Source organism: Ptychodera flava, chromosome 5, assembly GCF_041260155.1.
Source record: "Ptychodera flava strain L36383 chromosome 5, AS_Pfla_20210202, whole genome shotgun sequence".
NCBI classification, from domain to species: domain Eukaryota; kingdom Metazoa; phylum Hemichordata; class Enteropneusta; family Ptychoderidae; genus Ptychodera; species Ptychodera flava.
Window position 1 is genome coordinate 514,259 of NC_091932.1, and position 25,698 is coordinate 539,956.

Here is a 25,698-nt window from a genome sequence, read left to right on the forward strand (position 1 = left end):
CGATGACAAAAATAGGTGCCCAGTTGCTCTATATTCATTCTACACATCATTGCGACCAAAGAACATCATGGGTCCAGAAACCCCTTTCTACTAATTAGCTATTAAAACAAACACACCGCAACAGTCCGATACCGTTTGGTTCAAGTGTCAGGCAATGGGTCCAAACACAATTGCCCAAACAATGAAGAACATGGCTGGGAAAAGTGGAATATCCTGTCATGGGAAATGGCTCAGCAATACAAGTGCCAGGAAATACTTGCTACTGCAGAAACTGAATGACAACAACATACCACCAACACACAATGCAGAAAAGTGCGCACAAAAATGTGTAGTCAGTTAACCCTTTGCACCCTGACCCCCTGGTACTCTATGACATCATCGGACATTTCTGTCCGAGCCGGGTTCAAAGGGTTAATAACTATTGCAAGTTGTCTGACAAACAGCAGTACACTATGTCCCATATCTTGCCTGACAAATCCCATCAACATGACTCTTCATGACTCTTCAACAGCCTCAGACATATACTGTACCATAAGCACACCAAAATCCTCAAAAACTTACATTGTCGAATCCACATCGATATTCGATAACTGCACTATAGCTGATGGTACATTCAATGTTACCTGTAGTATTTGTGAACCTCCATGCAAGCGAAAATATGTGATTTTAAATAGTCTGACACAAAAAGTGAAAATAGTCAGTAGGCACAGACATACAGTAAACTATGACTATACCAGTGTTTCTGAGCATTGATATTTATTGTTATTTATTTTAACTCAACGTTGAAATAACATCTTTTTGCATGTTATCAATTAAATAAATTGTATTAAGGTATTTATATGCGGTTTATTTGTGGCATGTGACCTGAGAGAAATTGGGGACTATATTTGGTGACGCAAAATAATACATGGCAACAAAGTAGGATAGTTACTGATATAGTTAAAATGAGCCAAAACTATATGTGTTTTCACTCACTTGGCTTGGTATGTTATAGCAGCTTTAGTCTGTAAACATCATGTTTACAGTATCTCTGTTTTCAGGGACCTTCAAATATTCAAGTTTTTAGCTACTATAGACTATGGTCTATAGAAGCTATTGGGATGGGTATCCGTCCGGCGTCAGTCTGTATGTATGTATGTATGTATGTATGTATGTATGTATGTATGTATGTATGTATGTATGTATGTATGTATGTATGTATGTCCGTTTGTGAGGCGTCCGTCCACTCAAATATCTTGAGAACCGCAGTACTTACTGATTTGATATTTGTTGTGTAGATGAAAAATATGATTTTGAGAAACTGTTTTTTTTAATTTTTTAATATTGTTGAAAATAGGCAAATTAATGCCAAAAAAGGCGTTTTTTGTAAAAAATCTTCTTCTTCATAACCGCTGGTCAGACAGCTTTGTTATTTGGTATACAGGTCCCTAGGGATAACCCAACTTGGATTTGTTCAAATTGTGATGAAATATGCAGATGTGTATTTTTAAGGAATTTTTTGTCATTTTTGGTCAAAAAAATTTAACTTACATTGTATGTAATTCTTGTACTGTATAAACCCTATCAATTCACCCAGAAAAAAATAATTAATATGATTTTAAATAATTGAATTAATTAGGAAATCATCGAAGCCAAAATAATTTTAGTGTGAAATTATCAGAAAGTTCAACTTTTTTTGACAGTTCATAGTGAAATGCTTACCATCTTGGAGGATTAAAACATGTAAAGGCAACTTTCCTGAATCCCAACTTTGATATATATTCTGAACCACCATTTATGTTATCTAAAAGAAATTGCTCATAATGGTTTGTCATGATAGGGTGGTCAAATAAATAGAGATAGAGAAAGTTCTAATTTCCATTTATGGTTGACTTGGTAAGGATAAAATAAGATTACTTTTTGAGGAAAAAAATAGAGTGGTCAATTAAAAGAGTGGTCAAAGTGATATGGTTTTTATGGTAAAACTGGGCTGTAAGATTCCTCATGTGCTATTTATAGCAATTATGTAATCTGTGTAAACAGTGCAATGAAAGTGTAACATGATTCCTTATAATGCTTTTGATGACCTTGAACTTCTTAAGTTTCAAACATTTGTCTCTTCAGTGTGCTTTCTCTGAGTACGTAGAGTCTCAACTTATTCAACAGAACTTACTTACAATGTTAATTTGAAAGTTAAAATGTGCTTGATTAATAGGATGAAAATACTGATATTGAAAGATAACCAGCTCAAGATTCTTTATAACCTGACAGATATGCTGTTTTTTTATGACGTAAATCTTGATTTAAGCAAGTCTTGTTTACTTTAATTAGAATGTAATTAACTCTCGTTTATTTGCTATTATAGACTAATATAGTCTGATGAAATATGCAAATCTGTATTTTTACGGAATTTTTTTCCGTTTTTGGTCAGGCCATCCTGAAATGAGCTATCAAAGATATCCACCTTCTTCATCAATACATGTGTCACAAAAGGTTATTCTCTACATAACACAGCAGAGCTCTGTCGACTGTTGAGTCGCTTGTTTTTTCAAAACCGCTGGTCAGACAGCTTTAATATTTGGTTTACATGTCCCTAGGATGACCTTAGTGAGATAATTTCATTCAGTCAGGAAATACTTAATTTTGTATCCATGTCTATAGTAGCGTCAGGGACTTTGGCCCTATGTTTTTAAAAATGCACCATATGGAATATTTTGTGTTTCATTAATTTTAACCATATTGACCTGTTGGTGAAATATGAACTTGGCAGGAAAAGGGTTAATGGTCACTTTGATCTCATAAAATGAAGGACTCATTTCCAATGTTTCAAAATAGCTGGTTCAGTAATATTTTCTACGTTGCAGCATGGGGAGCATAATGAAGGCTGATTTGGGGGGTGTCATGATGAAATATTAGTTTCACCAGCAATTTAATGGTCAATTTTGGGATTGTCCTGAACTAGTTTTTGCCGAGACGAGTCAAACTATTTTTACAAAATTTGGGGGAACATAAGGGAGATGGAGTTATCAATTGTTTTGTTTGACTTGTTTCTTTGGACACTGTATCTGCACCGGTACATGTGTAGTTTTGAGTCACATATCACTTATTTCTGTATTTTTCTATTTTTCTTCAGGAGCTTTATCTTTTCAAACCAAGCAATTTAATGTAAGTAACATTTATTAATACAATACTAATATAAAAGTCTGGAAATAATTTCCTGTGATGATCTGCATTAGAATTTCATAACTGCAATAGATCATTTACATAGAAGTGCATTGACTGCTAAGGTGATGATAGGTCTTTTTTTAGCTCACATTTGGTTATACCAATGTGAGTTTATCGTATAAGCTGAAGTCGATGGCGTTTGTATGTATACGTACGTACGTACAATATGTCCGTCAACATCAAAAACATGCAAACCGCTGCTCGTTTCAGCTTGGTATTTGGTGTGTGGATGCATCCTGGGCTATAGATGGGATTTTGTTCAAATGAAATCTGCATTGCCAAAATTATGCAAATGAGCTTATAAAATGTGAAAATGGTCAAGAATTAATAACTCAAGAACTGCTGTTTCGATTGCTTTGAAAATTTGTGTGCAAGTACCTTAGGTGAACCTTATACAGTTTTATGAATATTGTGAAGATATATTTAATTTTGTATTTTTACTGAATTTTTTGGTGATTTTTCTCATTTTCAGTAAAAATTATTCTTCTCTGAAACCGCCAGCCCAATCCATGCCAAGATTCCCCGGCACAAACGCTGTAGGTTCGAAATCATTTGCATATGAAAAGATACCTTACTTGAGGTGTGAACTGACTGTCAATCGGTGATTGCTCTACAAATATCACGGGTGATTTCATATTCATAAACATTGTGATCTTTTGTTATACTTGATCGGTAGTTTATTTACTCTCTGGGGAGTCATAAGCCGTTAATTCGGTAATGGGGAATTTTTCCGCTCTCAGGGGATTAGTCTACCTACATGGTTTGTGCCGGCCAATCCCCTCATGATCGCTCTCAAATTTGGGTGGGATCTTTGCGAGGGTGTTACTCTCCTAATTTGTTGAAATTATGACAAAATTGGGAAAATTACTATTTTTGAGCAATTTTGTCATTTTTGGTCAAAAAATCTTGAACAGTATTTTCTTTTTAAAACCTCTGGACAGACAGCTTTTATATTTGGTACACAGACGTACAGAGATTACAATAGTTAGATATGTGGAAATTGTCCTGAAATATACAAGTTTGATATTTGGTATACAGGTATCTAAGATTTATCTTGATATAATATATTGAAGTTAGGTTAAAACTGGCAATTTTTAGCTCCCATATATGCATATGTATATATGCAAAGGGGAAGTACTCTTATAAGGTAGCAAAATGGCGCGTGTGTGTGTGTGTGTGTATGTATGTACCGGTATGTATGTATGTATGTATGTATGTCTGTTAGTCCGTCCAGATCAAAAACTCCCAAACCGCAATAGCTGCTGTCTTAGTATTTGGTTTACAGGTGCACCTTGGGTTGGAGATGTGAATTTGTTCACCGAACATATTAGTGCCAAAATATGCAAATGAGGGGGAAAAGGAAAATCCTGCAAATGGCTAAAACTCAGTAAGAAGTGGTCAGATTGGGTTTCAAACTTAGTATGCAGGATCCTTTAGTATTCTAAATTATGTGTGCACAAATTTGGGTGAAATTTGCATGTTTGTATTTTTTAGTCAAAAAACCTTATTCTATGAAATCGCTTATCTGATCGCTCTGAAAGTTAATATTTATGTTCCTCAGGATGACCTCAGTCAAGTTTGTACAAATTTTATTGATATTATCATATTTGTAATTTTGGGGCTATTTTCCTAATTTTTGGTCAATAATTTTTTTATCCAAAAACTACTGATCTGATAGCTTTGATATTTTGTATACAGGTATCAATACAATTTATTGAAGTTAGGTTGAAACTGGCATTTTTTTTATTTTACGGGCAATTTTTGCCTTTTTTGGTCAAAAATTTTTTCTCCTAAAACTACTGATCTGGTAGCTTTGACATTAGGGTTTATGTTAATAAGAAATATTGAAATTAGGATGAAATCTGCAATTCTGTATGGGGGGGGGACAATTTTTCTAATTTTGGGCAACAAATTTGTTTCTCAAAATTTACCAATCTGATTGCTTTGATATTAAATAAAGAGGTTCCTAGGGTTTATGTTAATATGATATATTGAAATAAGGTTGAAATCTGGAATTTTGAATTTTGGGGCAATTTTTGCCCTTTTTGGTCAAAAATTTGTTTCTCCAAAAGCACTTGTCTGATAGCTTTGATGTGTAGTAGACATGTTCTTACAGATAATTTTATTCAATATGTTCAAATTATGAAAAAATCTTTAAATACATTAGGTATTTTTGCAGCTATTTTTGCCATTTTGGTCAGGTGGACCTTAAGTGGGCTTGTAAAGATTCCTCCTCCTTATTCTCTACATAACTGCTAGATTGCTCATTTTGAATTTTCAGAGAAATATCTAGAATTGTGTGCTTTGGTAAAATTTTATTAAATAAATCATTAGAAATTATACTGAGGTGATTTTAGCAGGTTCGATTTTCAACAGATATATTCCAAAATTTTTTCAATGTTTAAGAGTATCAAGATTGTAAATAGTTGACACACTTCCTCCCTCTGGTCATTGTATATCTCAAGCAAAGATGGTCAGTACAAAGGGGTGGACCATTTGATATCATGGGGAGGGGGTCCTGGCAGATTTTGAAAAAAATACCAAACAAATGTTAATAACAAATTCAGCCAGAGCAGGTGTGACGAAAAGAAAAGGTGGGAGAGTGGGAATAAAAGAATGTACAATGGATAGGATAAAAAAGATAATGTACCTCATCAATCTTCCAGACACCCCCCATATCAAATGGTCCACCCCTGATGTATTTATGCCCACAAGTAACCATACAGTTTATATTAGTTTAAGATGTCAAGTTAGGTAAGGATTTGAAAGGAATAGTCAAGTTCACCACAGATAATTTCGTAACTTTATCTCTTGTGTCATTGTCCTTGTGTAATTGGCTAAGTTTGTAAGCTGTTCCAGATGTGGATCGACCAGTTGTAAGGGAAGAAAACATGATGATGATGATGATGTTGAAATCTCTCCATGTATCTGGTGAATATGGGAAAAATGTAAACATTGGTTGCATGTTATGTATTTCACTTTCAGTCTATGTCAAATATTGTAAATGAAATATCATGAACAGTTTGCTGTGTGCTTGTAAAATAAAAGGTAACATATTTGTCAATACATAAACTGCCTTGCAGATTGATTGTCTTAAAAATTATCACAGAAGTAGAAAAGGAAAAGAAACTAATCAAATTGCTGTAACATATTCACCCTGAGTGCCTGTTTGCCTATATTTAACTATTTTATCATTACTTAAAAACTATCTTCTGTTGATTGACCAATCAGAGTGCTCAATTCAGGGTGTTTTATCTACTCGTAAAGCCTTGGTCACCAAATTCCAGAAACGAATGACTGCGCCGTAGTAAAGTACTGTTCAATCAAAAGTGAACATGTCATATTCTGTAGACATCTGGTACGTTTTAATATTCAAATTTGGTAACACAGCGGAAACCAGCTGCAACACAAAATCTGCTGTGCCCTAGGGCATTTATATAATGTGCCCTAGGGCATTTATAGGATGTTCCATTACATTGGAAGGCTATTTCACAAATAAAAGTTTTAATTCATATCCTAAACATGTTACATTGACAAAGGGGACGGTTGACATAAACACATTGAAAACAAAAATATATCAGTTAGGGGCGATAGTTTTTAAGTCTGATAAAACCCTCGTACTCGGGCTCTTCTGGTATATAAAGTCCAACCCTACGATAAAATGTCTCGGCCTGCAGCCTCGACATTTTATCGTTGGGTTGGACTTTATATACCAGAAGAGCCCTCGTACTCGGGCTTTATCCTATACATTCAGCTGTTTGTTATATCTTTATCACTCTCCATTGGCCAAGGCACACTTTGAGGCCAATGCCATCACTCTGTGCCAGTCTGTGTATGTCAGTCTGTCTGTATGTATGTCCATGTTTCATACAATTGTTGGCTTGTTTGATAACTATATGGGAGCGAACGGTGACATTGTCACTATTTTTAGCTACTTTAGACTATAATCTATAGAAGCTATTGGGATGGGTATCTGTCCAGCGTCCGTCGTCAGTCTGTATGTATGTATGTATGTATGTATGTATGTATGTATGTATGTCCGTTTGTGAGGCGTCCGTCTACTCAAATATCTTGAGAACCGCAGTACTTACTGATTTGATATTTGTTGTGTAGATGAAAAATATGATTTTTTTTTTTAATTTTTTGATATTGTTGAAAATATTTAAGTTAGTGCCAAAAAGGCATTTTTGGTAAAAAATCTTCTTCATAACCACTGGTCAGACAGCTTTGTTATTTGGTATACAGGTCCCTAGGGATAACCCAACTTAGATTTGTTCAAATTGTGATGAAATATGCAAATCTGTATTTTTAAGGAATTTTTTTGTCATTTTTGGTCAAAACTTTATTTCATCAAAACTGCTCGTCTGACAGCTTTGATATTTGGTATACAGGTTCCTACAGATAAACTAAATGCCTTGGTCAGAAATGTTCAAATTGTGGTGATGTATGCCTTTAAATAATACTTTTATCCAATTTAATTTACATTCAGTTGATTTTTAGTCGATTGTGCTAAAGCTACTGTCTGCGCATGCACACAATTGAAGGACAAAAAATGCAAGTTGAAGAATCGAAAGAGACGCCATCTTGTTTCTCGGACTAGTCCAATTTTTAGCTCATATTTGGTTTTATATATAAATACCAAAAAGAGCTTATATGATGAGTCTGAGTGGCGTCTGTATGTCTGTATATTTGTGGGTATGTGCGGATGTATGTCCGTCACACACAAAGGCTCCCATACCGCCAAAGCTACCATCTCAGTATTTGGTGTACAGGTAGATGTAGGGGTTGAGATGTGAATTTGTTCAAATGAACACATCAGTGTCAAAAATGTGCAAATGAGGTAAGAAAAGGGAAATACTGCAAGTGTGCAGGAGTGGTGGCAGTGAACTGAATCAGCCCACACATCTGAATAAGAGGATTTTGACCTTTAACCTATTTGTATGCAGGGTACCTATTATGTTTGGGAGTGGTAGCTGTAACTGAAACAGCTAATTGTTCATTTCCTGTCATTGTTTATGAACTGTGACATATTAACAGATCTGCTGAAACCATATGGATGTCTATTTTTGTACATCCATGGTAGAAAGATTCTCTGCTATGCATGTTGCTAAAGTTGACCTTCAGTATCTAAAGTTTCAGACCTTATTTACTTTTGTCATTCTTAATTTTCTGGTTTAAATATTTCTTGTTGTTTTTCTGGTTGTACTGTGCAGAAATTGTCATAACATCAACGTATAATTTTCCTGCACTGAACAGATAGAAATAACACTTATTGTTGATCTTTGGTATGTACCAATTCTGATCAAATTTGAGCGACACCGTATAATTGCGGTATTTTTTACGTTGGAAACGTTTCAGTGTAATGTTTCATAAATGTAAAGTTGACAGTGATGGTACTTTTAGTGATGTCGTGTATTTTATGGTACGAAAGTTGCCTTCGATCAACTGAACAATGATGGCCTCTGTAGGCGATAATCAACGGGTACCGGCAAATCTATTTGTTTTGCTGGCAAAGCGGTAAGATCTACCGAGGAAGGCAATCCACCGGCCTGTATGCATCTGGGTCCCGAGCGAGGCCATGCTTAGTGTGTGCACGTGCATATAACTTTTTAGCGTCATTGTGGAGTTGAAGATATGCTGTCCTCTCAACGCAGTGATAACTTATGTATTTTCTGTTGCTTATTTGGGTAATTTCATCAGTTGTGTGTTGATTTTGACATAATTGTTGACTTCGATCGCTAAAGACAGTGTGTGCTTATATGTTGATCGATTCACTTAGGAAGTACGCGCATATGTTGTTACCTAGATATTTCCATGAAAATACCCTCAGAATTTCCTCGTGGCTACTTGAAATCGTGCACTTGCATCCATGTAATTGTCAACATCACTATGCTTGAATGTAGTTGACTCTAAATTATTACATCGACTGCAGAGTGCACATATGTGTACTTGTGCAAGTCACCCCGTATCATAATCAAAACATTTTAGTATTGCAACGTTTGAGCTGCCTGAAGCCAGAATTTACAGTTTACGAGAAATTTATCTCACATGTAAAATTGAGTTCTACTGTGAAAAAATGCAAGCTATGTTAAATAACTATCGTGAATAGCAGCATATTATAAATATTTTGTACCTACTACCACTGTATCACTATCAGAAAATCAGAAGGAAACAAACCAGTCAGAGCATGGAGCTACACTCTATGGTCAGAGAAACTGTGGTCAGGATGATGCTGTCCAATTTTAACATTTGTCTCTTAGCACACACCAGATACTTATGACTGTCTCACAACATTTCCATATCATTCTATATTCAGTTTTTATGATATTTAGTTTGCTGTATGTCCTTCCCTGCATAACGTAATTCAAAATTAAATTTTGTTTTTGCCTACACACAGTTGAGGGGTAAACTTATTTAGTGTCATAGATTAAGATGTATGGTTGACTTCACAGTCTCCAAACTTTTTTCATTGAACATGTATTGTAGATAGGTGTACACTCAAAACACTAAGTACACTATCGAACATGTATTGTAGATAGGTGTACACTCCAAACACTAAGTACATGATAGTGTGGTGAGTGTAACAAGCAAATGTTTTTTAGTCAATGGCCCAAACTTATTTTCTATTTGATTGACAATAGATACATGTGTAATCAATGACAACAATCCAGTGTAAGTAATTTGGTTTAGATTAGCGATTGTCCACTTATGGTACAATACTTTGTTGCTAAATTTTTCTCCCGTTCTGCATTTCATAAGTTCACCATTTCCTGTTTTACAAATTTTTTATCCTTAGTTAGTTCCATGTCTTAATTCACTTTCACACATATCAAAGCTGTTGATACTTAAGATTCCATCCTTGAACTTATGCTGGAGCAGTAACCAACCAGTTCAAATAACTTTCATTTATGTCCAAACAATTTGAATTTTTGACGAACTTCACATTTTATCGCAAATGATAAACACTAAGGAGGTCCAAAGGACGTTGTTGCCACCAAGCCGCTGTTGAAATTATGATGGAATCTGCAATTTTGTATTTTTTGCGCAATTTTTGCCATTTTTTGGTCAATAAATGTGTTTCTCAAATTCAACCTGTCTGATAACTTTTATATTCGGTATTCAGGTTGCTAGGGGTTGTCTCAGTTTGATATATTAAAATTTGATGAAATCTTCAATTTTTTTTATTTCTGGGACAATTTTTGTCGTTTTTTAGTCAAAATCTTTGTTTCTCAAATGTTACTCATCTGATAGCTTTGATATTAGGTATACAGGTTCCTATATATACCAGTATATATATTGAAATTATGATGAAATCTTCAATTTCGTACTTTTGCAGCTAATTTTGCTATTTTTGGTGAGGCCATCCTGAAATGAGCTATCAAAGATATCCACCTTCCTCATCAACACATGTATCACAAAAAGTTATTCTCTACATAACATAGCAGAGCTCTGTCGACTGTTAGGTCACTCGTCATTTTGTTACAATTTTTTCATGTACGGAGCCATAACTCAGGCATATCTCAACTTATTTTATTCAAAGTTGGTACAAGGACATTGACCTATATCATACATATGCACTTCGATTTGTTTCACGATCTAATCGAATATGGCCGCGTTGCGGCCATTTTGTTACAATTTTTTCATGTACAGAGCCATAACTCAGGCAGATCTGAACAAATTTCATTCAAAGTTGGTACAAGGACATTGACCTGTATCATACATATGCATTTAATTTGTTTCACGATATGATCCAATATGGCCGCATGGCGGCCATTTTGTTACAATATTTTTATGTCCTTAGCCATAACTCAGGCACATCTCAACTTATTTTATTCAAAGTTTGTACAAGGACATTGACCTATATCATACATATGCACTTCGATTTGTTTCACGATCTAATCGAATATGGCCGCGTTGCGGCCATTTTGTTACAATATTTTTATGTCCTTAGCCATAACTCAGGCACATCTCAACTTATTTTATTCAAAGTTTGTACAAGGACATTGACCTATATAATACATATGCACTTCGATTTGTTTCACGATCTAATCGAATATGGCCGCGTTGCGGCCATTTTGTTACAATTTTTTCATGTACAGAGCCATAACTCAGGCAGGTCTGAACAAATTTTATTCAAAGTTGGTACAAGGACATTGACCTGTATCATACATATGCACTTTAATTTGTTTCACGATATGATCCAATATGGCCGCATGGCGGCCATTTTGTTACAATATTTTTATGTCCTTAGCCATAACTTAGGCACATCTCAACTAATTTTATTAAAAGTTTGTACAAAGACATTGACCTATGTCATGCATATCCACATTGATTTGTTTTGTGATACAATCCAATATGGCCGCATGGCGGCCATTTTGTTACGATTTTTTCATGTATGGGGCCATAACTAAGGCACATCTCAACTTATTTTATTCAAAGTTGGTACAAGGACATTGACCTATATCATACATATGCACTTCGATATGTTTCACGATCTAATCGAATATGGCCGCGTTGCGGCCATTTTGTTACAATTTTTTCATGTACGGAGCCATAACTCAGGCAGGTCTGAACAAATTTCATTCAAAGTTGGTACAAGGACATTGACCTATATCATACATATACACTTTAATTTGTTTCACGATGTGATCCAATATGGTTGCATGGCGGCCATTTTGTTACAATTTTTTCATGTCCTTAGCCATAACTCAGGTAGGTCTAAACAAATTGTACTGTATCAAACTTTACCGGTGATAATCTGTCAGTGTTAGGATAGGATGCAAAAATGTTTCGCATCATCCTGTTGATTAAGTACAAATTGATTCATTTTAATGACCTTTTGTAATTAGTATGCGGGCTTACATTGGTTTCATGTTTTTACCACCATGGAACTCATTTTTGACCATTAAGCCCCATCTTTAATGCAGTATTTTTCATCACAGACCTAATTAATGAAGAGGACTTTTTCCTCTCAGAGGACTTTTAATTAAAGTACAAGTGGGGACTGTGTCATTGTCAATGACTTGTTTTGATAAAAAAAATTTCTCCTAAAACTATCAAACTGGTAGCTTTGATACTTAGTGTACAGGTTCCTAGGGTTTATGTTAATAAGGTATATAGAAATTAGGATGAAACCTGCACTTTTGTATCTTTGGGGCAATTTTTCTCATTTTTAGTTAAAAACATTTGTTTGTCAAAATTTTCCAATCTGATTGCTTTGATATTTAGTAAACAGGTTCCTAGGGTATTATGTATTGAAATTAGGTTGAAATCTGGAATTTTGAATTTTTGGGGCAACTTTGCGGAACTGTCAATTTTACAGGGACATCTTTCATTTTGTATTTTTAAGACTTTTTTGGTAATTTTATACCGACTGGAACCAAGAGTATATAATGTGGTGATTTAGTAAGCATTTGATATGGTAAACTGTATTTGGTGTTGAAATGCGGTAAAAAATTATTAGAAAACATTATAGCTGAGGTGATTTTAGCAGGTTTGGTTTCCAACAAATATGTTCCAAAATGTTTTGAATGTTTAAGAGTATCAAGGTTGTAAATAGTTGGCACACTTCCTGCTATCTGGTCATTGTATATCTAATGCAAAGATGGTCATACAAAGGGGTGGACGATTTGATATCCTGGGGGGGGGAGTCAAGAATAGTTTGCTGTGTGCTAGTAAAAGATGACATATTTGTCAATACATAAACTACCTTGCAGATTGATTGTCTTAAAAATTATCACAGACGTAGAAAAGGAAAAGAAACTAATCAAATTGCTGTAACATACTCACCCTGAGTGCCTGTAGGCCTATATTTAACTATTTTATCATTACATTCAGCTGTTTGTTATATCTTTATCACTCTCCATGGGCTTTATCACTTTCCATGTTACATCTCTATCACTCTCCATGGGCACACTTGGGCCAATGTCATCACTCTGTGCCAGTCTGTTTATGTCAGTCTGTCAGTATGTATGTCCATGTTTCATGCAATTGTTGGCTTGCTTTGATAACTATATGGGAGTGAATAGTGACATTGTCACTACTTTTGTATCTTGTTATATTTTCAGTGATAACTCTGCAAGATGGAAAGTTGACAAAGGCTTGACAATCGCTGGTTTTGTTGCTCATTCTTTGCAGACAGTTTGCACATCAGAAAAAGATGTAAATCTTGAAAAGGTGAGATACTTTATCGACATTGTTGTCATTTAAGTTGATTTAGTAACAGTTGTGTGTAGCTATGGATACTACCTCCCCATACCTTTCGTCAAAGTCTTGAATGATGTCGTACACTTTCTTATAAATTTGACTTGGCTAATATAGGTATTTTTACTAGTGAGCTTTGACAGGAAGATTCATATCTTTCATTGCAGCTGTGGTATTTGCGCAGGTTTGATATTTTGTATCAGAAGGAGTCTATTGGATTGGGTTTTAGTGAATGAAGGTTGCATTATCTGTGAACTAGAAAATACTCAATGACATTCTCTATTGTATTTACTGTCATTTTGTAATTAATATTGAATGTCTTTGCTGCTACTAATGGCATCATTGCTTAAAGTACTTTTCATTGTTATTGTTAATGACACAACTTTTATACATAAATTTGTCCAAAAATTTGTCCAAATTCTAGTGGCAGTGTCTGGTGTTGCATGTGCAGCCATATTCAGTATAAACAAACCTCCAATCGCAAACAACCATATTGGAGTCACACTGACATGTGTTAAGTAAGACCTATGTATTTCTATAACAGAACACTTGTTTTCTCTGTGAGTTATTCAATACCAGAACTAGTTATTATCACAATTATTTTTACTGCATAACGGCAACCTTTGATTTGTGGTTTTCCAGGATTCTAGGTATCCTGATGGAATGGCTGTAAAAGTTCCGGATGTACACACAGTATTGGCATTACCAATTATGCAATCCAATGGAGAATGTATAGGTGCGTAATGATTCAGTAGATCAGTAACTTTTCTAACAATCCATCTCTTTGAAGTAGATGGTTATTGAGTGTACTTGTATTGTAAAGATAGCTTTTCGTACATGAAGGTATTACCAGCTTCAAAACCAAAAGATGTTTCATCCCTACAACCATCCTCAAGGAAACTTTAAACCAATTTCAGTACTAGACATTACAAATAAATTACCTGACATTTATCAACACTTGAAATTCAAAATGGCATCTACCCTCTGTTAACTCTATGAAAAAAAATCAAATTTTCAATTATCACAAAAGTGGTGGAAAACTTCATTTTCACAAATGGTTTCAAATCGAGCCAACAAGCACTAGACCAGCAAAATATTGTAAAAATTTGAGAGTCCTAATATCTGTCCCTGAAGCATGTATTACCTGCATGAAAAAAGAAAAGAAAAAAAGAAATATTCCTTTTCATTTGTCCATGGCAGCCTTGTCATCTCTGGTCACACTGACTGACTTTACCGGTACATTATTATCCTTTATCAGTACTGTACAGGTCATATATGAGCACATCAATTTTCATCAAATAGGAGTACAACTGTCAGTAATATTACATTTCTGCCCAGAGAATATTCCCATAGAGGAGTCTGTATGACGTCAAACAGGCTCCCACATGATTTTAGTCATTTCTCTATTGTACACACATGTTGTTTCTAGATGGCAGTGTCTTTGCCTTCTTATATGTTATTGAACCAAAGTGAATTTCTCTGTGCCTTCAACAACAAAGACATGCACTTTTACTTCCTGTTATTTTTCAACTAAATACTTAGTACTGTTATTAATCTTTGCCTCCAATTTTGGTTTCAAGCATTATTTGGAGGATTTGTAATGTGCTTCGTGTGTAGGCGCTGTCTGTCTAAAAAGTTAAACATCATGCATATTCCACCTACCGCATGGTAGTTGTTCTCTCAGTCCTTCATGTATTAGAATCTCTCTCTTTCTAAGCTTGGCTTTACCTTTGTCTTCTTGTATGGTATTTTATTTTACTGCAGATGGTGTTCCCTTGACAGCAGACTGCTAAGAAGTCTTAGTGTACCTGTAACACTCACATGATACCCATGTTTTGCTCAGCTGTTTATGTCAGCTTTTCAATCACAGTTACATAGGACTTCTCTTGATAGCAACCAACCGGTCTCCCATGTCTATGATTGATCATGAAATATCATATCATTCTTATTCTCTCCTTCTGCTAGCTCCTCTTTGAGCACAATCTGATCTTCATCTGCCCACAAGAATGAAGGAACAGATTGCTATCCAAGTCAGCCCCATCTCCTCATCGCAGGGGCATTATTGCATTGTACATGAACTGCTTCATATGTTATCCTCTACATTTAGGATGTGCTGGAATGTGCTGCAAGGCAGATAATCAGTCCCCGAGGACGCAGTCCGGTGGGGACTTATAGATTGGGTCCCGTCATCTGTTCATCCGTCAGCAGCCATTTCTCTGTTATCCCTGAGCCGATTTTTTTAAAACTGTGTGGAAGGATGAAGTACCGTGCAATGTTGTCCCACCTGTTTTGCATTTTTTCCCGGCTACTTTTAACGTAATTAGATTATTCTTATAGACCTATTAATTTCGGGATCGTACAGCCAGCTATTTGGTGGCACACGTACGATTAGCAGTTTCGTGACCCCTTTCCCCACTTGAACTGCACAAACATAAAACAGTTTCTAAGTACCCCATTTGTGGTTTTTTGAGCCCGATCTTTCACTTGTTAAATAGTGTGATTGGCTGATGGACGCGCCTATGGTGTTGCCTTTGTTATGAGCAGCGTGATTGGTTTGATTAGTATTCATCTCATGTGTTAACAACGGATAGCGTCAAAAAGAAACGGCATCGGCCACTGGCACCTTGCCGATGGAATGTTTTTTTTCCCTAAGAAAGCCTGTTCAAAAGGTATACTTGATCCCAACAATACATTTAATGTTTGAAAAACTTCAATTTCGCTGAATTTGTGAGAGAAAAGCACCGAAAAGATGTGATTTTGATCGCAGATTCAAAGTTCACAAGAGTGGCAAGCTAGTTTTCCGCCGCCGCGCTGGCTGCCAACGTTACTACAAGTATGATAATCTTCTAAACAAATCACAAGTTATTCTCAGAGCAATACATTTTCTAAATTTAAAAAAACTGAGCTAGAACAGAAATTTTTTTAGAACCAACTGTTTATTTGAATGCGTATCTTATTTTCATTGATTATTTTTACGTAATAGAATCCATGGTCACAGGCATGTGTGTTGCCGATCGTTAATTACACAGTCACAAGCAGTTGTGTGTTTCCGACCGTTTTACGCTGTTTTCTCTGACAGCCTCGTCCTGCTACTGATACTCTATAAGTGTCTGCGTGTATGGACGATACAACTATGTCTGAGTCTTTTCTTTGTCAAAGCTCCATGCAGGGGGCAGTAAATTACACAACTGAATGGTCAGAGGTAAATAACATGAAATTGAACCCAAACAAAACAAAAGACATGTTAATCTGTTTTAGGAAAGACAAACCAGACATTCCAAATATTGTCATAAATGGATTGGTCATAGAAAGGGTAAAGGTCCAAAAACTCCTTGGAGTTTTGATAAATGATACACTGTCTTGGTCTGATCACATTAATTACATTTACAACAAAGCTTCAAAACGTCTGTATTTTCTCAATCTCCTTAAAAGATTAGGGTTGAGCACAAAGCATTTACAAACATACTACATGTCAATCATAAGACCCGTGGTCGAGTATGCATGTCCCTTATGGCATAATGGCCTCACATCAGACCAAAGCACCCTTCTTGAATCAGTTCAAAAGAGAGCATTTCGAATCATATATCCAGGGAAGTCTTACCAAGAATCTATTACAAATGAATGCAACACATTGCATCAGAGAAGAGAGAAGTTATGTCATTCTTTTTTTCATAAAATTTGTATTGATACTTGTTACGTGCAGAGAAAACGAACAAAAGGGTGAACTCAGCAGTTCCGTTTAAACAAAATTTATTACGAAAACAAAACTAATTGCTAAGTTAGGGACAGAGTACAAGCTTTAAAAGTGTACAGACTACTTATCTCAGCTGGGACGGCAAAGCTCCAGTCTCAGAGTTGTAACAGTCAGTCGGATGAATGAACAGTCCTTTGGCTTGCAGGCTTGAAACTGCACAAAGTCCACAGTATAAATCCAGCGTTGGCAGTGAAGGTCTTGAAAGGTCTTGAGAATGACTACTGCTGGAGTTTAGTAACACACAAGAGACACGATCCCAAAAGTCTGACTGGAAGCTGTGCACGTCCCTTTTATAAAGGCATATAAGAACAATCTAGAACTTTTATTGACATGCTAATTACTGTTCTAAAATTATCTCTCTTACACAACTAATCAACTTTCCAGAACATTCCAAACATGACTAATTGAATTCAAGGTTGTGAGGTCATTAAGGGCAGTGACCTGAGAATGTTCTAGACTAATTGAACTCTGGTCATGATGAGTGTGGGGTAAATGACCTACATAACACACCCCCTCTTCAAAAAAGAAAATTTTTCAAAGAAAAATCTTTCTTTTACAAATGTAATCTTGAAAAGGATTTAAGTACTCAAATTTTGTTTTACTCTAAAGTAAAATTCCTTGAAAGTGAACAACAATAAAATTTCTTGAAAGTGAACAACAATAAACTCTAAATACGAGAGAGACAGTCTGCAATTAAATTGTCTCTGCCTTTGATATGTGTAATGTCAAGATTAAACTCCTGTAACATTAAACTCCACCTTAGCAATCTCTGATTTTTGCCTTTAAATTTCTGCAGAAAAACAAGAGGGTTGTGATCAATATAAACCACTATTGGCTGATTTGAAGAAGTAACATAAACTTCAAAATGCTGTAAAGCTAATATCAAAGATAAACACTCTTTTTCAATTGTAGAGTAGTTTCTCTGGGATTTGTTAAATTTGCGTGAAAAATAGCAAACAGGATGATCTATACCATGACTATCCTCTTGCAATAAAACAGCACCAGCAGCCGTATCACTAGCATCCACAGCTAATTTGAATGGCAAAGTGAAATCTGGTGCAGACAACACTGGGGCACTTTGCAGTATGGCTTTAAGTGTGTCAAAGCCTGTTGGCATTGCTCTGACCAAACAAACTTTACTTTCTTTTTAAGTAAGTTAGTCAAAGGCTCAGTAATTGTGGAGAAATTTGGACAGAATTTTCTGTAGTAACCAGCCATACCGAGAAAGCGCATCAGTTGTCGTTTGCAGTTTGGTATGGGAAAACTTGAAATGGCACTGATTTTGGCATCAACAGGTTTTACCTCACCCTGTCCTACAGTATGTCCGAGGTAAGTTACCCTCGCCCAACCAAACTCAGATTTGGCAAGGTTGACAGTCAACATTGCTTTACTCAGTCTCTCAAAGAACTTCCGCATGAGCTTGATGTGTTCCTCCCAGGTGTCACTATACAGGACGACGTCGTCAACGTAAGCTGCACATCCGTCTAGCCCGGATATGACGTCGTTGATCATCCGTTGGAACGTTGCCGGAGAGTTCTTCATTCCGAATGGCATCACCTTGTACTGGAACAATCCGTCTGGTGTAACAAAGGCGGATATTTCACGAGCACGATCCGTCAGAGGGACTTGCCAAAATCCCTTCAGTAGGTCAAATTTCGTCACATACTTGGCTTTTCCCACTCGGTCGATGCAGTCATCAATCCTCGGGATTGGGAAAGTGTCTGTCTTTGTTAAAGTGTTGACCTTCCTAAAGTCCGTGCACATACGATAACTGTGATCTGATTTGGGAACAAGTATGCACGGCGAACTCCAGTTACTTTTACTGGGTTCAATAAAGTCATTGTCCAGCAGGTATTTGACTTCTTCCTGGAGATATTTCGCTTTTGTTGGATTCAGTCTGTATGGATGTTGTTTTACAGGCTTACTGTCCCAACATCAACGTCGTGATAGATGACGTTCGTCCTCGTTGGAACATCTTGAAACAGGTGTTTATATTCGTGGAGCAGTTCTTTCACCTGTTGTTGTTGTTCTGGCTGGAGGTGTGCCAACTTTGTAGACTCCAGCTTCTCCAGGATTTCTGAGTTCTGAAGCTTGACCGAGCCCAGCTTTGAGTTTAGAGTATTTTCACTCAAGTCAGTTTCAGTATCACTATCTTCATAATGGCCAGAACTGACGGTACTGACAGGCTGAGTTATAGTAGGATTATCCCTATCCAAATATGGCTTAAGCATATTTATGTGACATAGCTGTTTTTGTTTCGCCTGTCAGGTGTTATTATGATGTAATTTAAATCACTCAATTTCTTATCAATTAGGTATGGCCCAAAGTAACGAGCATGGAGTGGTTTGCCAGGAACCGGAAGTAGAACAAGAACTTTTTGACCTGGTTCAAACTTCCGTTTTGAGGTGTTTTTATCATATTTGGTTTTCATTGACTGCTGAGATGACTCAAGATTTTCTCTGGCTAATTCACATGCTTTAGAGAGTTTTGTACGAAATCTGACACATATTGCAAAATATTCAGACAATCATCATCGTCTGATAGGAATTTCTCTTTGACGAGCTTAAGTGGGCCACGGACTGTATGTCCAAATACAAGCTCAAATGGGCTAAAACCAAGAGACTCTTGAATTGACTCTCTAACAGCAAAGAGCAGAAAATGAATTCCTTCATCCCACTGCTTCTCTGTGTCAAAACAGTAGGTCCTAATCATGTTTTTCAAAGTTTGATGAAATCGCTCAAGAGCACCCTGACTTTCTGGATGATAGGCGGAGGACCTATACTGTTTAATGCCTAGCTGATCCATTACTTGTTGAAAAATACCAGACATAAAGTTGGAGCCTTGATCGGACTGGACACATTTAGGGAGGCCAAATAAAGTGAAAAATTTGACTAAAGCTCTCACTATAGTCTTTGTCTTTATATTTCTCAGTGGTATGGCTTCTGGGAACCGAGTTGATGTACACATTATTGTCAGCATGTACTCATTTCCTGATCTTGTTTTTGGTAGGGGCCCAACACAGTCTATTAGTATCCTACTAAATGGTTCTTGAAATGCAGGAATTGGCTGTAAAGGGGCCTTTGGAATGGTCTGATTTGGCTTTCCTACCATTTGACATGTGTGACAAGTTTACAGAAATGTGCTACATCCTGCCTGAGATTAGGCCAATAAAAGTGACTGAGAATTTTATGATAAGTTTTCCTGACTCCTAAGTGACCAGCCCAGGGCGTTTCATGGGCCAGGCGCAATATTTCAGCATGGTAGGGCTTTGGAACCACAATTTGATGTTTTATAGCCCAATCGTCATCAACCAAAACATCTGGAGGTCTCCATTTACGCATGAGAATACCAGATTTTGTATAATAGGAAACAGAGCTATCTGAAGTTTTACCTTCATCATCTACCCTGTCAAACAAAGACAAAATATCTGGGTCCTTGTGTTGTTCTGCAATGAGATTTGATCTAGAAAATGTCTGACTTTGGTCAGCAGAAGTTTTACTGGAAGTTTCAAATCCACGAGGGATAACGGAATGATCCGTGTCAAACACCTGACTGAGAAAGGTGTCATTTAAGTCAACATCTGTGACATTATTTTTGAGAGTATTTTGATTCTCAGAAGTTTTCTTGGACATGGCTCGAGTAATGGCACATGAAGGAAATAAATCGGGTATCTCTTGTTCAATTGGCTCTGGATCCTGATCTAAACTAGGATTATCAGTCACAAGTGGATTAGTAATGACCTTGTCCCCAGCAAGGTCGTTTCCAAGAAGAAGGTGAATCCCTTCAAAAGGCAAAAAAGGCCTAATACCTAAAGTCACAGGTCCAGAAACAAAGTCCGAAGACAAATAGACATTATGGAGAGGAACAGGAATGTAGTCATTACAATCTACCCCCTTAATAAGAACTTTAGAACCTGAAAATGACTTTTCAGAAAACGGCAGGGTATCTGCCAACAAAAGAGACTGGGAAGCCCCGGTATCTCTTAAAATTTTGACAGGGGTAGCGGAAGAAAAATCACTAGAAAGTGATATAAAACCATCATGAATAAATGGTTCGAAAATACCCATAATGCTATCTTGAGAAGAATTGACCTTGACCTCATTAATTGGGGATAAGAGGGGTTTAACCTCAGAAAATGTGTTGCACACATTATTAGACTCTAATTGAGTTGATGAAGAATAAAGCCGGTGGGCTTAGATCCACTTTGACCACTTTGACCTTCACGTTTTCTTTTCAATTTGAAACACTCTGACATTAAATGGCCGTCTTTCTTACAATAATTACAAGAAAGTGTACCAAACTGTTTGTCAGAAGGAGATTGAGACTTGGGATCTGATGATGTGGGAGTGTTACTTGAACTCTGTGAACTGTTGTCATTTGATTTTCTACTGTCCTTTGAAAAATTCTTGGATGAAAAGGAGGAGTTAAATTTACCTGCATTGTTTCTGTATAAAAAGGACTGGGATGGTTTGCTGAGAAAGGAAGATTTGTGGGTCAATGAATATTCATCGGCCAAACGTGCAGCAACCTCCAATGTATCTGCCTTTTGTTCATTGATAAATGTCTTGATGTCACTCCGGATGCACCTTTTAAATTCCTCAATTAATACAAGTTGTCGTAATTTGTCATAATTCTGACTGACCTTTTATGAAGAACACCAACGATCAAACAGTTGTTCTTTTGTTCGAGCAAATTCAACATAAATGTGATCCTTCACCTTCTTACAATCCCTAAATTTGTGACGGTAAGCTTCAGGCACCAACTCATAGCCCTTGAGAATTAATTCCTTCACAGAATCATAATTTGAAGCCTGCTCTACTGACAACTGAATGTAAATTTCTCTGGCTTTACCCACCAAAGCACTCTGCAAAAGCATAGACCAGGACTCCTTAGGCCAATTCAGACTCTGAGCAATTTTCTCAAAATGAAGGAAATATTTATCAACATCCTTTTCTTGGAAAGGGGGAACTAACCTGAAATGCTTAGTGATGTCAAACTTGTCTGAAGGGAAGAATTTTCCTGACTGTCCAAGCTCTAAACGTTTTATTTCTACCTGTAATCGCTGTTCTTCTAATCGCAATTCTTTTTCTCTCTGTCTTTCTTCCATTTCTAATCTTTCCTGCCTTTCTTTTTCTTTCTGTCTTTCTTCCATTTCTAACTGCATTCGTATTTTTTCTTTTTCTAATGCCTGTCTCTCTTTTTCCATTTGTAATTCTTTTTCTTTCTGTCTTTCTTCCATTTGTAATTCTAGTTTCTTAATCTCCAAATTTGTCTGCAATTCTAATTCTAATTTTCTGAGTTCAGAGGAAGACTCAGGCTCATAATCTTTTAAGGCAGACTCCTCAAAATGGCCAAAATTAACTAAATGTTTTGCAATCTTGAACTGCATTTCTCGCTTGCGCATAGATCTTTTGACATCTACTTTAAGGAAATTTGCCAGTGCTATGAGGTTGTCTTTTCTGAGGGAATTAAATGTGTCCTGATCAAGGTCATCCATAAATTCGTCTGGCTTGAATTCCGCCATGATTGAATTTCGCTGAGTTCACAGTATACAGTAGTTTTGAAAAGGCTGTCAAAATGTTGTCAAACGGCTCAAAATATTCGTATCCCGGACAAGCCCCCAATTTGTTACGTGCAGAGAAAACGAACAAAAGGGTGAACTCAGCAGTTTCCGTTTAAACAAAATTTATTACGAAAACAAAACTAATTGCTAAGTTAGGGACAGAGTACAAGCTTTAAAAGTGTACAGACTACTTATCTCAGCTGGGACGGCAAAGCTCCAGTCTCAGAGTTGTAACAGTCAGTCGGATGAATGAACAGTCCTTTGGCTTGCAGGCTTGAAACTGCACAAAGTCCACAGTATAAATCCAGCGTTGGCAGTGAAGGTCTTGAAAGGTCTTGAGAATGACTACTGCTGGAGTTTAGTAACACACAAGAGACACGATCCCAAAAGTCTGACTGGAAGCTGTGCACGTCCCTTTATAAAGGCATATAAGAACAATCTAGAACTTTTATTGACATGCTAATTACTGTTCTAAAATTATCTCTCTTACACAACTAATCAACTTTCCAGAACATTCCAAACATGACTAATTGAATTCAAGGTTGTGAGGTCATTAAGGGCAGTGACCTTGAGAATGTTCTAGACTAATTGAACTCTGGTCATGATGAGTGTGGGGTAAATGACCTACATAACATACTGACAAGTTGAACTACTTAATCAATTCAGTCTCCACCAGAAAGACTCGTCACTCTAAACAATATGCTACCCCTAGGTGTCGTACACAAAGGTTTAAGAATAGTTTTATCCCCTACGCTCTTTACAATTATCAAAGATAGCTTTCCTTTTTATATGTATGTGCTTTTTGAACCACTTTTTGTGATTTTTATGACTTTTAACAATGCAATTTTAATATACACCTTTTAATCTGTTTAATTTTTTAATTGTAAGAATTCAACCTGTCTATACTTCTATGGATCTGGTTGCAAAACGTTTAATAAATAATATACGTGCTGTTGAAATTAAGGGAATGTCAGGATATTTCAAGGTTCATCGATAGAGTATGTTAAAAAATCTAAATTCTTTAAAAATAGTTTTTAATCAGACAGAAATGATATTCTAGTTTGATTTGGTTGAGAATTCTTAAGAAATGATGACGTAATTACATATTTTTGCTCCTTACATTGCTGTAATTGCAGCTGGAAAACAACTTTTTGTTATACTTGTCTGAAATAAACATTTTTATATTGGTGCATGTGTTTACATTACAGTGAATTATCTTACCGATAAGTTTTTCTTAACAAAAGTAAATATGTTTTTCATTAGAATACTGTTGTTATTTACAATTTTCCATCCTGATTGTGTTTTAAGTATGATTGGCATTATCACAGTAAAGAAATAATGGGAACATCTGATAAATATTCAAATAAGTTTCAAGGAGTGGCAGAAAGCTTAAAGAATTAAGTTTTTAATCAGACATCCATCTTTTGACGTGGTTCCTAAGTTAGGTCCCTAATTAAATTGAATATGAGCCACGTCTAAGACACACAACAAATTACTGTTTCAGTCTCAGCTAAATGTTCAATGAATTAGTCAAATGTCACCTCAGATGCCACCAGAGAACACCATTTCCACTCAAAAATATCATTTTTCGCCTTGTGGTGGGGTGACACCCCCCTCTCGCGCTCTCCCCCCTCGTTCACTACACTCACTCGTAGCTCAGCCGCTTCGTTCCCTCGCAGTCCATCCATCTACTTTCTTAAATTACCTGGCTACTTTTAAATATAAGGACAACACTGTGAACGTCAATTTATTTTGCAATATGATCCAATATGGCCACCTGGCGGCCATTTTCTTGTGATTTTTCATGTTTTTGAGCCATAACTCAATTATCCCTGAACCGATTTCATTCAATGTTGGTACACAGATAAAGTACTATGGCATATATACCATTTTGTTGCAAATTTTTCATGTTTTTGAACCATAACTCAACTATCCCTGACATATTTCATTCAAACTTGGCACACACTCATTGTATTGTAGTGTGCATGTGCATCACAATTAATGGTGTGAGCAGGGCCTGCGTCATCAGCAATGACTTGTTCATTGACAGAATTGCATAGCTGGTATACCAAGTCATTCTCAATGCGCAGGTAATAGTTCTGTATGTAGATACAATCACCATTGCCCCCTGATTGATGGTCAAAGACTAAACACAAGTTGAAGGACAGGTCCAAACCCCACACCAGCAAATATGTGGAGTACGTCCTACTTTAATACAGGGTACAGGGCTTTCATTAACAGCCGTCAGGCAGCGATTTTTTTGCCGCCTGACAACGGAGGATCGCCGGTTGAAAACATATATCGATATCCCTTCTTTCACCCTTGTTATTGGCGTTTACATAGAAAATGGAATGATCGTTGGTTGAAATCAACACTGATCCTTCCTTTTACCCTTTGTGATTGGCTTTTACACAGAATTATAAAAAGTTACACGTGAAAATGTGATTTACGCTTCTATTAAGGGCAAATTCTATAACGTGAACTTGCCTTGCTAACTTACTTCACTCGGAGTCAGATAATGCTATGATCTAACTGTCCAATCAAGTCAGTTGACATTGATGCGTTGCGTCATCTGATTGGTTTATGTCCACTATCCTCAAATGTTGGATCCTGTGATTTGTCTATTGTGTACTACTGGTACACCTTATACCATTTTAAGCAGCTGGCGACGACTTTGTTTGAATTATGGGGTTGGGAGGAAAGAAAAGAGGTAATTTTTAATTGTTTCAAATTTCTTGAAAGTCAAGAATTTATGCCACGATGAGGATTTACAATGGAATACGGACGTTTACGTAGTTGCAATCTCGGATTTACGAAGTCAACTGAATGAAACTGTATAATGCCATGAGGCTAGTTGGCATGATTCCACAGTAGTCAGCTCTGGAATAAACTTTTACCAATTTCAGCAACAGTAAGAAAACTAAATACATTATTAAATAGACGAGAGATACTGAAAACAAAAGAAGCAATACAA

At 36.4% G+C, this 25,698-nt stretch overlaps 1 protein-coding gene across 11 annotated transcripts in view; it reads left to right on the forward strand.

The window, feature by feature from the left end:
* Window positions 1-25,698, forward strand: part of LOC139132396 (probable 3',5'-cyclic phosphodiesterase pde-5) — a 243,066-nt gene that overhangs the window by 94,885 nt on the left and 122,483 nt on the right. For all 11 annotated transcript variants that reach the window (XR_011552272.1, XM_070698733.1, XM_070698724.1 and 8 more), the window contains 3 exons: window positions 3,113-3,144; window positions 13,272-13,380; window positions 14,050-14,143. Coding sequence is in view for 10 of the 11 variants with exons in the window: in XM_070698733.1 (XP_070554834.1) it covers window positions 3,113-3,144; window positions 13,272-13,380; window positions 14,050-14,143 (235 nt within the window). In the remaining variant the exon portion in view is untranslated. The remainder of the gene's footprint in view (window positions 1-3,112; window positions 3,145-13,271; window positions 13,381-14,049; window positions 14,144-25,698) is intronic.